Source organism: Lissotriton helveticus, chromosome 3_1, assembly GCF_964261635.1.
Source record: "Lissotriton helveticus chromosome 3_1, aLisHel1.1, whole genome shotgun sequence".
Classification (NCBI taxonomy): Eukaryota; Metazoa; Chordata; class Amphibia; order Caudata; family Salamandridae; genus Lissotriton; species Lissotriton helveticus.
Window position 1 is genome coordinate 856,635,263 of NC_136061.1, and position 15,221 is coordinate 856,650,483.

Below are 15,221 nucleotides of genomic sequence, written 5' to 3' on the forward strand. Positions count from 1 at the left end.
TTCCTTGCAACGGAAACTGGGATCAAGAAAAACAGAACAGGAGGGCGCTCCTTCTCCCTCCTTGCAGCCTAAACATGGAACTTCCTCCCTCTACACCTCCGACAGACTGCATCGCTCCCTAAGTTCCTAAAGGACCTCAAGACAAGGCTCTTTGATGGAACTCAGTGAACCTCCAGGATCTGCGCATCTCCCTCCACCCCCCGCCCCCTTTCCCCGAGTGCCTTGAGACCCACTCCGGGTGAGTAGCTTGCGCTTTTCAAAACCCTGATTGATTGAACCCCTCCAAGGCCCTGATTATGAGTGAGGTGTAGTGATAATTAGCGCATGCCAGTGTAGGAAGGCAGGATTCTGGGCAATGTGGTCCTGCCTTGGCATCAGCAAAAGAGTTCCTCAAGTGGTAAAAGTTCCCGAAGGTAAAGGGAATGAAAGAAACAATACAAAAAACCTAAAACAACACAATGATGCCAAAAACGCCTACATGCACTGTTTGAGCTGAAAAATATTAAATCTCAGGGCCAGTGCTACATAAACAGAAATGGACATGTAAAGCTCTCACAGGTTGAGTGCAGCTGGTCATGTTTCTATTCTGTAGTACACAACCACGGAAGCAGCACTGATCGGTTACTATGGCATGCTATGCTAGATATATGTGCTGCTACCACAAGCCATGCAGGGTGAGGATGGAAACCATGACACCAATCAATGACCTCAAATAGCACAGCAATGCAAGAATAGTCTCAGGATTGACAGACTGAGGTCTGAACTCATAAACATGAATCGGATTGAGATCCAGAGGATACGCAGGCTGAATATGGACACCATCCAAAACCTATGCTATTCATTACGGATACTCTGGAGCGCCAACATAGGGACCACTGCTATACTCTCTTCCCGAAAATGCTTGTGGAGCTAGAATCTGTTACAATATGCATCACACAGCAGAACGCAGGATTGGTGCACAGCATTTCTCAGTAAACCTTTAGCAAATTTCTCTGCTAAGTGATCGAATCTTTAGAGTGAGTGAGCAGCATATGCAGTCCCCCTTGGGCACCCACACAATTAATGCCAGAAAAGCAGACATCTATGCTACAACTTGATTTCCTGGCATCCTAGGGTCAAATAACAATCATGTATTACTGGTGGCCCCAAGTACACAGAGCAAGTGTGCAGAAATACTGACATGAAACACACTATTTATGTGCAAATGCTACTCAATTTGGAACTTTGTAGATTGAGCTGCGGTGTTAAGAGCTCTGGACAAAACCACAAGGCAATTATCCTGAGGAGAAGCATAGTGATACTGTGGTAAAACATCACCCTTAAGGTGCTGGGCAGACAAATCCTTCAACAGCAAGATTACAATTCATTATAATTGTAGTCAATTCTCAATACTTTAGTTCCATTAGAGAGTTGTTAGCCCCTATGGCATCACATACTTGAGCCAATGTGAATATGTGTAACAAAGTACACCAGTCACTCTTCACCATGATGATGATTCTTAGACAAGTCAACTTTTTAACAAACACATTTACTTCCATTACAACTCCCATGTCTCTTACCTCGGATTACTCCTAGCTCAAGACCTTCTTCCATGTCTTCCACTGAAGAAATATTAAGGATGGCCCTAAGCTTTTCTTCCCACAGCTTGAAGTAGAGCTGAGGTGGAGCACTCCCACCAGTTGCCATGCTTTGGTGCTTGGCAAGTCACTTGAGTACCTGGAATTTCAAGGTCTAGAACCAGTTTTTTTCATGTTCTCAACATCATGTCAATATGTTGATTCAGTAATGATTTATTTTATCCATTATCTCCTTCTACAAGCATATTTTTGTTTGTTCTTAGTGACATCCTCAGCATGAAGTGGCAACTTACAGTCATGGCCTACCATCTCCTTGGTCAGGACCTCCAGCTCAGGATCCCTAACTTTGTATTTCCTTTTCCTACTGGATCCATCATGGAACAGTCTGTCGGGTTTCTGCTTGTGATAACTGAGTGATAGCAGAGGATGGCAACACAATGAATGCCTGCACAATCCCACACAGGAAAGAGTCGTTGTACAGTTGGGGTGTTCTAAGTCTGGTCTTGTTATTTCTCCTGGAAATGGCAAAAACATGCAGGACTGATCTGGGAAAAACATGTAGAATTGGGTCCAATATTTCAGATTCTGTGTGTTATTCTCCATTCTGGGGGAAATTACTTGTAATCTATGCAATCGCATGGGGAGATGCCACCCGGTATCCTTAAATTCAGCCCGCAGAGAAACCGCGAACTCATAATGTGACAGTTTGCATCAATTTGTAAAAAATCACTTACTATACCGCCAGCTAACTTTGAACAAAAGATTATGGCCAATTTAAGGTGGCCTACCATGTTGCTAAAAAATACTAGAAACATGCAACTTTAATAGGCGGGTATCTTCAAATTTAGGATTAGGAATCGTACCAGGTTATTTCGGATGACCCAAAAACTTTTTTCAACTTTTTTTTCATAGTGAAACATGACTTCGCTGTGCCTGAGAAGAAGCCAGTGGACGTGGTCAAGTCTCCAATCCAAGCCACAAAAGACCAGAAAGGTGAGAATGTGTGACCTGAGAACAAGCCATGGCTCCTTGTCCTGGGGGCGGGGGGGGTTGATCTGATAGGCCAATAGATGACAGTCATCCTAATAAACACATTGGGGTCTATTTACAAATGAAAATTTGTATATATGTATATATCTCAATTTACCTGTGCAGAGATCTCTCTCATAAGTGAAGTGTTCTCTGCACCTTTAAATCCCTCTCAGGGGGTTGCAAAAGTGAGCGTCCTTTGTGAACATGAAGGTTTGTTGGCATTCAGAAACTCTTCGCTTTCCACTTTCCATCCCGGAAAGGGACACATTTTTACTCCTGATAAGGGCTGGTGTAAAAAAATGTCCAGGATGGAAAAGGGAATGGATCACCTACAGATTAGGTGGGTATGCAGGGGAGGGCTTTTTCCGTGAGAACAAATATTTTCCCATCAAAGAATAACAGTGTGTTTCTAGAGGGGATCCTGTTCCCCTGGTGTGGAATTATCTACAATAGAGAACTCCACACAGCTGGAATAGTTTCCCACTGTAAATTCCAAATAACCTTTCCAGATGTTTGTGCAAACAGAAGAGGAGCCAGAAGTAAAATGATGAAGGTCTATCACACCTCCTTCATTAGAATGTATACTACACCCACAGGTATGATTTACCTGCTACATTGGAGTAGAAGGAATGGTATGCTCTGTACCAAGCAGACTATTAGTTAATAGGATGTGGGACCCTAACCGACCATGTTGGCATGCTTTATCATAGGGTCTCTACTTCACTCTAACATGGTTCCTTTGTAAAGTGAGGGTGGGCTCTCATTTAGGAGATCTGTGAGACAAACCCCCCTTGCCAGCCTGCTGCTAGGGGAAAAAAGTACTGTCCCTACTATCTTAAGCTTCGGGGGAAAAGTGACCCCTATATATTAAAAGTACCTAGTGGTAGACAACTGGAGATTATTAGAGTTTCCCTATGATCAGATTAAAAAAAATCAGTGTGATAACGAGGGTATGCACGCAACCCACATATCCTATGTTGTCAACAAATGTTATTGTGTTAACAGCCTTAACCAGGGTCAACGGCTGGCTTCAGTGCCGAGGATCATTCATAAATTAACACAATTTCCCTATAATACTGGAAAGGAATTTTTTGTGTGGTATTCATAGAATGTGAGATAAGGACACAGAGTGTGTACATATATGTAATCACTCTTATTATATAAGACTGTTGTATCGTGTTGCAATCCAGTGCTATCGGTGACCCTCACACTATTAGGGTACATGAAGGGAGTTAGGGAATCCAGTGTGCTTCCAATCAGTGGATGAATCCAGAGGCTTGATTGGACTTCAGGAGGTGAATGGACCAGATTCAGTACTAGATGTGTAGTAAGGGCTGACCCCTCTTGTTTATGTGGGAGGAATAGAGGTATTTTAACAAACCAGCTCTGTTGGCTTACCTTGAAAGCAGAATGCCATTCCACAAATCAAGGGTGTGTGGTGTTTGGGCGTGAATCAAGGATTAGCTATCACTGAATAGAGAGTTTCCAGATGGGCTGTAACTTTACTGCTTAGTAGGAGGTGGCAGACTAAACTATGACTGAAGACCTCAACACCTAGTGGTCTATGTGACATCGCCATCCCTTATTATCAGCCTGATTCTGCAGGTGGCGCTTGGCAAGTCTATGTGCATGCCTCTGGCAAGTAGTACTATGTGAACTCTGGCACCAGGTCTAGGGCAGCTTTGGGAGATCAGTCCTACAGAGCTTTGTAATTGAAAAATATTTATCTTTTTCTATAATAACCTACCATTCTCCATAGCATGCCTCTTTGGGATTGATTCTAAAAGTAAGAAAACAGGGGCGGCTCCTCCACGTTAGCTGAGGAGCGTCCCCCCACAAGCCCCAGACCTGAAAAATAAAACGGTAATAAAGTTAATTTATTTCCATTTTATTTTTCAGCACCCCATACTGAATTAGGTGTCACAGGAAGTGGCGGGGCCAGCACTGCAGAGTGGCAGCAGCAGAGAGCCGTGCGCTTTGAAATGCGCATGTCTCTTTGGTCGGCTGTCTTGGGACGGCCAGCCACACATGTGCATTTTAATGTTCTCTAACCTAGCTGTCTTTGACAACTAGGTTAGAGAAATCGCCGGCCTCCAGTGCTCTTAGGAGCGCTGAGAGAGTCTGCTCTATCCAGTTCTGGGACTGCTTTCATGCTTTGAATATTTACAACAAGGGGTGGTGAGGGACAGAGTCTCTGAATTAAGCAGAATACTCTCACCCAGTCAAAAGATCAGGGCTAGATCCAACACCGTTTTTTAGCTCATTGCACCATCCCAGTTTCAGAACCTGGCTGTATGCAAATTAGTCTGTTCCTGTCCCAGTGCATGATGGGAACAGGGCAAACCAAACTACAAAAGCCAATTCTTACACTGGGAAGGAAACAAGCTTCCGGGGACCGGTTTCTGGCATTACAGCCGTCTTCGGCCCGGCTTGCTTGAATCCTGATGGTGCAATGAGCAAGGGACTCATGTCTGAGTATACCCATCCACGCTTAGGGTGGACAAAAATATTTACAACAAGGGGTGGTGAGGGACAGAGTCTCTGAATTAAGCAGAATACTCTCACCCAGTCAAAAGATCAGGGCTAGATCCAACACCGTTTTTTAGCTCATTGCACCATCCCAGTTTCAGAACCTGGCTGTATGCAAATTAGTCTGTTCCTGTCCCAGTGCATGATGGGAACAGGGCAAACCAAACTACAAAAGCCAATTCTTACACTGGGAAGGAAACAAGCTTCCGGGGACCGGTTTCTGGCATTACAGCCGTCTTCGGCCCGGCTTGCTTGAATCCTGATGGTGCAATGAGCAAGGGACTCATGTCTGAGTATACCCTTCCACGCTTAGGGTGGACAAAAATATTTTTAACAAGGGGTGGTGAGGGACAGAGTCTCTGAATTAAGCAGAATACTCTCACCCAGTCAAAAGATCAGGGCTAGATCCAACACCGTTTTTAGCTCATTGCACCATCCCAGTTTCAGAACCTGGCTGTATGCAAATTAGTCTGTTCCTGTCCCAGTGCATGATGGGAACAGGGCAAACCAAACTACAAAAGCCAATTCTTACACTGGGAAGGAAACAAGCTTCCGGGGACCGGTTTCTGGCATTACAGCCGTCTTCGGCCCGGCTTGCTTGAATCCTGATGGTGCAATGAGCAAGTGACTCATGTCTGAGTATACCCTTCCACGCTTAGGGTGGACAAAAATATTTACAACAAGGGGTGGTGAGGGACAGAGTCTCTGAATTAAGCAGAATACTCTCACCCAGTCAAAAGATCAGGGCTAGATCCAACACCGTTTTTTAGCTCATTGCACCATCCCAGTTTCAGAACCTGGCTGTATGCAAATTAGTCTGTTCCTGTCCCAGTGCATGATGGGAACAGGGCAAACCAAACTACAAAAGCCAATTCTTACACTGGGAAGGAAACAAGCTTCCGGGGACCGGTTTCTGGCATTACCACCCCTTGTTGTAAATAATTTTGTCCACCCTAAGCGTGGAAGGGCATACTCAGATGTGAGTCCCTTGCTCATTGCACCATCAGGATTCAAGCAAGCCGGGCCGAAGACGCCTGAAATGGCAGAAACCGGTCCCCGGAAGCTTGTTTCCTTCCCAGTGTAAGAATTGGCTTTTGTAGTCTGGTCTGCCCTGTTCCCATGATGCACTGGGCCAGGGACAGACTAATTTGCATACAGCCAGGTTCTGAAACTGGGATGGTGCAATGAGCTAAAAAACGGTGTTGGATCTAGCCCTGATCTCTTGACTGGGTGAGAGTACTCTGCTTAATTCAGAGACTCTGTCCATCACCACCCCTTGTTGTAAATAATTTTGTCCACCCTAAGCGTAGAAGGGCATACTCAGATGTGAGTCCCTTGCTCATTGCACCATCAGGATTCAAGCAAGCCGGGCCGAAGACGCCTGAAATGGCAGAAACCGGTCCCCGGAAGCTTGTTTCCTTCCCAGTGTAAGAATTGGCTTTTGTAGTCTGGTCTGCCCTGTTCCCATGATGCACTGGGCCAAGGACAGACTAATTTGCATACAGCCAGGTTCTGAAACTGGGATGGTGCAATGAGCTAAAAAACGGTGTTGGATCTAGCCCTGATCTCTTGACTGGGTGAGAGTACTCTGCTTAATTCAGAGACTCTGTCCATCACCACCCCTTGTTGTAAATAATTTTGTCCACCCTAAGCGTAGAAGGGCATACTCAGATGTGAGTCCCTTGCTCATTGCACCATCAGGATTCAAGCAAGCCGGGCCGAAGACGCCTGAAATGGCAGAAACCGGTCCCCGGAAGCTTGTTTCCTTCCCAGTGTAAGAATTGGCTTTTGTAGTCTGGTCTGCCCTGTTCCCATGATGCACTGGGCCAGGGACAGACTAATTTGCATACAGCCAGGTTCTGAAACTGGGATGGTGCAATGAGCTAAAAAACGGTGTTGGATCTAGCCCTGATCTGTTGACTGGGTGAGAGTACTCTGCTTAATTCAGAGACTCTGTCCATCACCACCCCTTGTTGTAAATAATTCATGCTTTGAAAGCAGCGGTAGGATTGGGTAGTGCAGTTTCCTGCTTCCGGGGCTTCCAAAAGACGCCAGAGGGAGGAGGACTTCTCGCAGCGAAGAAAAAAGATACATTTAGTTTATTCTTTTTGTTGTTGTGCGCCCCCCCACCCACCCCCACCCTCGGTACATGCCAGCCGCCATTGAGTAAGAATATATAGAGGTGACAGAGAATGTCTGCTTACCTTAAAAAGAGTAATAATGAGTCCCCGGTTTTCGTAGAGTGTGAGCAGTACTCGCCTGCTCTTCATCCTTCCCATTGCAATAGTAAGAATGCAGACATCTTTCTATGGTCATCAGTAGAAAGTTGAAAGTGCAGTTGCCGCCTGGTACGATGCTCTGAGGAGCTGACAGAAGGACGCGTGGCTTCAGTACAATCCATAAATCACACACCCTCAAACAGAGTAGATGACCTCTTTCTTCTCATGTTTTAGGAACGAAACCGGACACGGTGACTGAGAAAAAGATGGCTAATGGGAACAGACCTCAGTCTCCAGGTGTGACCAATCAGAAAGGTAAGCTGAGAATTAAGAGTATTATTATTATTATTAGTAGTAGTAGTAGTAGTAATAGTAGTAGTTTTAGCGGTGGTCTTCATTTTTCCACACCACTTAACACTTGAAGGTTGAAACAAGGGACAGCTGGGGGTCAGAAAATAAAAGTTGGCCCCAAGGTAGCTCCATGGAGTACCATATGCAGAGAGCTGTGTATCTTTTTAAAATGAAACACATAGATGTGGGCAACAGTGTATATTACGGTGCTAAAGCCATATTGGTGTATAGTATGCCTGTAGATGTGGTCTGCGTGGCGTAATGAAGCGACAGGAATGGGTCTTCTCACTCCTGTTACAGATTATATTTGCGACACCGCAGGTACACAGATACCAAATGGATTTAAAGAGGTCTAAAAATGGGGTTGCTTTGTAACATTAGCCGAAATCATTGACACGGGAAACATCCTTTACAACGCAACTTTTACCACGCAGTGCATTTACGACGCAACTTTTACAACGCAAACCATTACAACGCATTGCGCTGAGGGGCGCTCAAGGATAGGGAAAAAGTTTAATTTACTGTCCAACACCTTCCCTAGTGTCCACGGGGACTGGAGTTGGAATAGTAAATTAAACTATTCACTATCCAGCACCCCAAAGCGCTATGCGTTGTTAAGGTTTGCGTTGTAAAAACCGCGTTGTAAAGGCCTGCGATGTAAAAGCATGCGTTGTAATGTCATACATCCCATTGACACATGTCTGTGTTTCTACTTGTGTATTTTGGTGCAGAGGGTGCACTAGGCAATGCGTGAGACTCAGATTAGGTAACGTGACACATGTGGCTTGTTAGTGGAGGTGCAAGCTGTAATGTTTCGTGAGGTGAATGGTAAATATAGTGTCGCTCATCTACAGGCATACACAAACATATTAGGGATTTAAAACTATTGAGATTTTATAAGTTATGTTTTATCATGCTTAGTAATACACTGTACCCATTTCATTCCAGTCCAAATTTGCTCATACCAGACACCTTGACTATTAACGCTACATACTGCTTTGAACAGTCAGCGCCTGATTCACAAAGGTAAACATATAAGTTTGTGACTGTGGGACTCAGTTGTCGGGGCGGAGAACTCCGCACCCAACCAGATAGGCCTGACCTATCTTTTTATGTGCGGAGTTCTCCACCCGACAGCAGAGTCTCTGCAGTAGTACATTTATTAAGAAATGCAGTTTTATGAAAACGTAAAAAGAGTAAACTTACACAAACATGTACGTTTACGTTTGTGAATCAGGTCCTCATTGTCACTCATTTAGACCAACAATGTCATTCATTTTGAGTGACATTGTCACTCATTTCACACAACAGTGACACATACTTAGACCATTAGTATCACTCCTTCGAACCACATGATGTTTCGTCAGGGCCAATAATACGCCCATTTGGACCAACAATGCCACTTGTAACATATGTTGATGCTCGTTTAGAAAAGCAGTGTCACTCATTTGCAACAAAAGGGTCACTCATGTCCTCCTGCTGATCTCAGCAGCTTGGCCCCCATCAGTGCACCGGCAGCTGTGTGCACGGGAGGAAACGGTGTCTTCCTGCTGTGGGTAGGTATTTTCAAATAATGCGCAGTGGGTGTTATGACATTGTTCAAGTGTGACCTCAATTCAGTTTCTAGCACGCTAGAAACAATTACAAAACTGTAACAACGGTTTCCATAGCATCATAAGGGTGCGAAGGCAGGTCTGTCTGTTTCATTGAGAATTTTTCGAAACTGCAGCAAAAATACCCTGTTACTGCAGCAGTTGTTCTGGAAAGATTTACAGTTTTATATTTTTGGGTATTCATGTTTGCATGCTTTTATTTCTTGTGTATCTCTCCTGTCGCTCTGCATGCTGGTACTAGAGAGGGAATAGCCTACAAGAGATCCATGCGAGTCCTCACTGACCGGTGGCTGAAAGGCTGAAGAGATAGTAGCCTGTCCGGCGCTGCCCCGCATCACCCACCCTTCAGATGGACTGGTCTATCTTGATTTCACAGTAGGCTAGCTCACTCTGCGTCCCAGCCGGTTAAATCCGTGGTGTGCATTACGATAAAATCTCTCACAGACACCTGGGTGTTGGTTGGCTTGGCAGGACAACTTCGGCAGGACACACACCCTTGACTTGAGTACCAGAGCACAGAAGGTGGGACTGAAAGGTCTGGGTCAGTCTCATTTGTCTATCTTGAGGGCGAGCTTGTGTTTTACACAGTAGTGAGCTGCACACGTCTGGAGAAAAGAGCACCAGAGAATTAGGCCATCTCAGGCACCTCAAATACTCCCATGAGTATGAGGTGCTGCTTGGTCAAGAAAGAGTTGCAAACATCCATTCTAAATCTAAAACAAGCATTGGCATAGGCATAGGACCTTATAACTATTAACCTTAACATAGGACCTTATAACTCAGATACTCCCATGAGTATGAGGTGCTGCCGTGTCAAGGAAGAGTTGCAAACATCCATTCTAAATCTAAAACAAGCATTGGCATAGGCATAGGACCTTATAACTATTAACCTCAACATAGGACCTTATAACTCAGATACTCCCATGAGTATGAGGTGCTGCCGTGTCAAGGAAAAGTTGCAAACAACCATTCTAAATCTAAAACAAGCATTGGCATAGGCATAGGACCTTATAACTATTAACCTTAACATAGGACCTTATAACTCAAATACTCGTATACTCCCATGAGGTGCTGCCTTGTCAAGAAACAGTTGCAAACATCCTAACTAGATCTAAAACAAGCATTGGCATAGGACCTAATAACTATTAACCTTAACATAGGACCTTATAACTCAGATACTCCCATGAGTATGAGGTGCTGCCGTGTCAAGGAAGAGTTGCAAACATCCATTCTAAATCTAAAACAAGCATTGGCATAGGCATAGGACCTAATAACTATTAACCTCAACATAGGACCTTATAACTCAGATACTCCCATGAGTATGTGGTGCTGCCTTGTCAAGGAAAAGTTGCAAACAACCATTCTAAATCTAAAAGAAGCATTGGCATAGGCATAGGACCTAATAACTATTAACCTCAACATAGGACCTTATAACTCAGATACTCCCATGAGTATGTGGTGCTGCCTTGTCAAGGAAAAGTTGCAAACAACCATTCTAAATCTAAAAGAAGCATTGGCATAGGCATAGGACCTTATAACTATTAACCTCAACATAGGACCTTATAACTCAGATACTCCCATGAGTATGTGGTGCTGCCTTGTCAAGGAAAAGTTGCAAACATCCATTCTAAATCTAAAACAAGCATTGGCATAGGCATAGGACCTAATAACTATTAACCTCAACATAGGACCTTATAACTCAGATACTCCCATGAGTATGTGGTGCTGCCTTGTCAAGGAAAAGTTGCAAACAACCATTCTAAATCTAAAAGAAGCATTGGCATAGGCATAGGACCTTATAACTATTAACCTCAACATAGGACCTTATAACTCAAATACTCGGATACTCCCATGAGGTGCTGCCTTGTCAAGAAACAGTTGCAAACATCCTAACTAGATCTAAAACAAGCATTGGCATAGGACCTAATAACTATTAACCTTAACATAGGACCTTATAACTCAGATACTCCCATGAGTATGAGGTGCTGCCGTGTCAAGGAAGAGTTGCAAACATCCATTCTAAATCTAAAACAAGCATTGGCATAGGCATAGGACCTAATAACTATTAACCTCAACATAGGACCTTATAACTCAGATACTCCCATGAGTATGAGGTGCTGCCGTGTCAAGGAAGAGTTGCAAACATCCATTCTAAATCTAAAACAAGCATTGGCATAGGCATAGGACCTAATAACTATTAACCTCAACATAGGACCTTATAACTCAGATACTCCCATGAGTATGAGGTGCTGCCTTGTCAAGAAACAGTTGCAAACATCCTAACTAGATCTAAAACAAGCAAAAAACAAGTATTGGCATAGGACCTTATAACCATTAACCTTAACACAGGACCTTATAACTACTTAGCTATGCAGCACATTATCCTGGATGCTACAACATCTACTGTTCTTTAACGTGGAAGCTTTGGTAGTTAATAGGTACATTATAGCTCTGCATTGAGAAGTACTTATTTAAAGTGTTATTTTTGTACAAGTGGTAGTCTGAACTCGCATATCTGGAAGTGCTTTCATACACAATAGTGAAGAAAAAAAAGAGTTTTATTGAAATAGGTAATTTACCTGATCATACAATTTATAGCGAGGAATGCCGCAATATGTCCAGGTTTTCTGGTTTTAGTTTGTACAAATCACCCAAAATCTGGGTATCAATGTGTCTTAACTGCATTACTGTGGATGACTAAAATGGCCAGGGGCTCTGAAAGGCGCAACTATAATCTGAGTAGACAGCACAACTGCAGTTCAAAAACAACAACATACTGCCTGTGTTATTTGTGAATTGTCAGCTCTCCGCTGCGTAAACATGATTGTACATAAGTAAGGCATCTTGCTCCGAGCTCGGTCCTTGAAGCAGGAGTACATGGCTGAAAGAGTGTGTCGATGCTGGCAGTTTGATTCACATTTTATTTTCTCTTCACTCAGCAGAAAAAGCTTAAATACAGGCGTTTGAGACATTAAAAATAAAAAAAATCGGACAAACGAATTTGACTTTGCACTCATGCTTTTATTACATTTGCTCTTAATCTCAACTCTACTTATTTTTTCAAAATAAAGTGCCAAATCCACAAGCTAAGAAATATAAGTGGCACTTGATTTTGAGAAGATGATATTTTTCTCATTTTTGTGGTACTAACCCCAGGTGTGTTTTGGTTTGTGCGACATAAAGCTGTCGCATAGGAATGCTGATCGACTGCTGGGAAATATTTCTGGCATTTGTTTTTGATTGGGGTCAGGCAGCGCCAGGGCCATACATGAAAATATTGACTTCTGCCCTTGTCTCTAGTTACTGTCAGACGAAGCAGCTGATAGCTTCACACTCCCTTCACCTCACTCGCCAGAGATGAAGGCTGGCTGCAGTTTTATGGCAGACCGCCCTTCCTGCAAGAACCGGATATGACGGCCATAAACGCCGGCAGGAGTTTGGTTTGATCTCCTGAAACCACAGGAAGCGCTTGTCTGTTTCCTCAAAAGAAAAATAATAATAATAATATTAATTTGGATTTTCCAGCCCCTAACTCCAAACCGAATATTGATCTGTCACTTGCCAAGCTGTAAATCCTCAGTGGCACGTTAAAGCGTTCCATGAAAATGTAATTGCAAAAGACACTATTGTGCTTAATATTCCTTCAATGTCCAAAGGTTTGGTGAGCGCGACAGTGGATAGTTCCACAACATTTCTGTACGGTTGAGAAATAATCTGTAATGCATCTCAGAAAGCCAGCCTCGCCCGTTCACATGGTGCAACTCATTTCCTGAAAAGATTGAGACGGAGGCCCCTTTCACTGACAAACAATGAAAAATGTAAGACCGAGCAACATGGTCATTTTGCTGTTGACAACAAGTGGGCTGCTTTACATAGTTTCATAAAATGGAAAACAGTGGCGCAGCAGCAGCTAAATAGAAAGCAGTTGTAAGTGCTGTTCTGCTAGTTACCAAAAGCAAAATAAAAGATGTAAAGGCCATCTGTATTAATGGAGAGCATACCTTTACTGAACAACTGGGGCACAACATAACTAATATAGCGACCTGTTCAAAAAGCGCTCATACTGATGCCAAATATTTGGCAAATGTGACGAATGGCTGTTGCTAAAATGTAAACACGCGTTATGATATATTGTGAAGGGAGAGTGTGTACGCTTTAAAAACGTATTTCTTTATTTACTCAGAAGGTAGAATTGCGCAGCATATGCTCAAAAGGCATTGCGCTTCTACCTTTCACATTAAAAAACAAAGGCTCATTTCAAAGCACATCTTTGATGTCTTTTGTTTTATTTTAGCTGTGTTGTGTTATTTTTACTCTGAGCTGCTGGTGGAAAGCGTCGGGACACTCAAATCGAGTAGCCGTACGCTATATAAAAGCTACATAACATAACATAACACACACTCCCATAACAATAAATAACTACGATTGTTTACCTTTGCCAACAGGACTCACTTTCCGACTATAATTAAAATTCAGTTATACAAAACGAGAATCACAATGCCTTTAAGGAACCACAAAACCAACAGCAACAAAAGCAAAGAAAACCACTTCGGAATTTGAATTTGCTAAAAATGGTGAAAACACGCTGCATTAGATTAAAATGTTTCGCGCTTCTACCTTTCGAAAAAAATAACTAAAGACGCTCTTGAAAAACGCACACACTTCCTTAACGCTGGAAAAGAAAGATTTTTAATGTTTGCCAAATCGGACTCACTTTCCAACTTATGCTTGTTTAAAATTTCAACAAAAAAAAGCATAAAATATTTAACAAAAGAAAGGCTCCGGAAGCACGGCAGCCGTGAAATGGGTGCAGCGCTAATCAAACCCAAAAAACACACACACTTGAGAGAAGTGATCGGTTAAAATGAAGCCCAGTGGCCGTGAGCCAAATGCTGCGCGAAGTGGAAAATGCTCCTCCGGATTATTAAAAAAAAGTTCCAGAGCCAGATAATAAAATAGAACATGCGGAAGAATACAGGCACTAGGTCGCTGCTCAAGGAGAGTGGAAAACCTACGAAAAGGTGGGACAAAAAGTACAGATTAACCATATGGAAGCAAGGCATTTTAAATGACTCAGAAATAAACAAATGAAAACAAATGGGCAGCCTCTAAGCCCACAAACTAACAACAGCATGTCTTTAAGGCAACACATGCGTGCCGCCTAGGCTCAACCTAAACAGATACAATTCTCCTGACTCAGGCCACACCACTGACTGCCCTATGGAAGTTAGAATTACTATTATGATTATTATTAGTATTAATATTATGGCAGTTATTGGTACAGAAGGGTAGGCCTAGTCTGCGTCTCAGAGCAGCAAAGCATACCTCCAATAAACGGAGTGGTCACACAGCCTCTGACCTTCTCCCTGACAAAGACAACAGCACTGCAACCCCTGCACTGACTTCATATTAGGAAGTGTGTTATTTTTAAACTATGCTGCCTGACCCATAGGGCACTAACTATGGATATTCCCTCCTATCTGTATGTGAGACTCAGGCATTACAAGCCCTTGCGTCTACTTCAATCCTCAAATTAGGCCCTATTAAAGCCCCATTATATCCGCACCTCAAGATAGGGTGGCAGATCATTTTCTCATCTTGCTCCTCTCTATTGGAATGTGCTGTCCCTGCAAATCAGGATGTGTCACGATTTCTGTACATTTAAAAAAACTCCTAAAAACATGGTTGTTTTAAACATTTTTATCACTTGCCTTTGGGTTGTCAAGCGCAGAGATACATCTTAGAGTGTGAGTCGTGCCCTATAATAAATAATTCTAAAATAACATGATATAACCTAACTAATGGTAGACTACCTTCCAGGGGAGGCTAATTCAGGAAGGGATTAGATTGGCCCAGAAAGTCATTTCCTTCCAGTGGTTTCTATATTTAAGCAATACTGT

At 43.1% G+C, this 15,221-nt stretch overlaps 1 protein-coding gene across 3 annotated transcripts in view; it reads left to right on the forward strand.

Moving 5' to 3' along the window:
* The window catches only part of SH3D21 (SH3 domain containing 21), a 286,954-nt gene that overhangs the window by 209,404 nt on the left and 62,329 nt on the right, over positions 1-15,221 (forward strand). For all 3 annotated transcript variants that reach the window (XM_078681198.1, XM_078681197.1, XM_078681199.1), the window contains exons 12-13: positions 2,490-2,570; positions 7,592-7,672. In XM_078681198.1, coding sequence (XP_078537324.1) covers positions 2,490-2,570; positions 7,592-7,672 — 162 coding nt within the window. The remainder of the gene's footprint in view (positions 1-2,489; positions 2,571-7,591; positions 7,673-15,221) is intronic.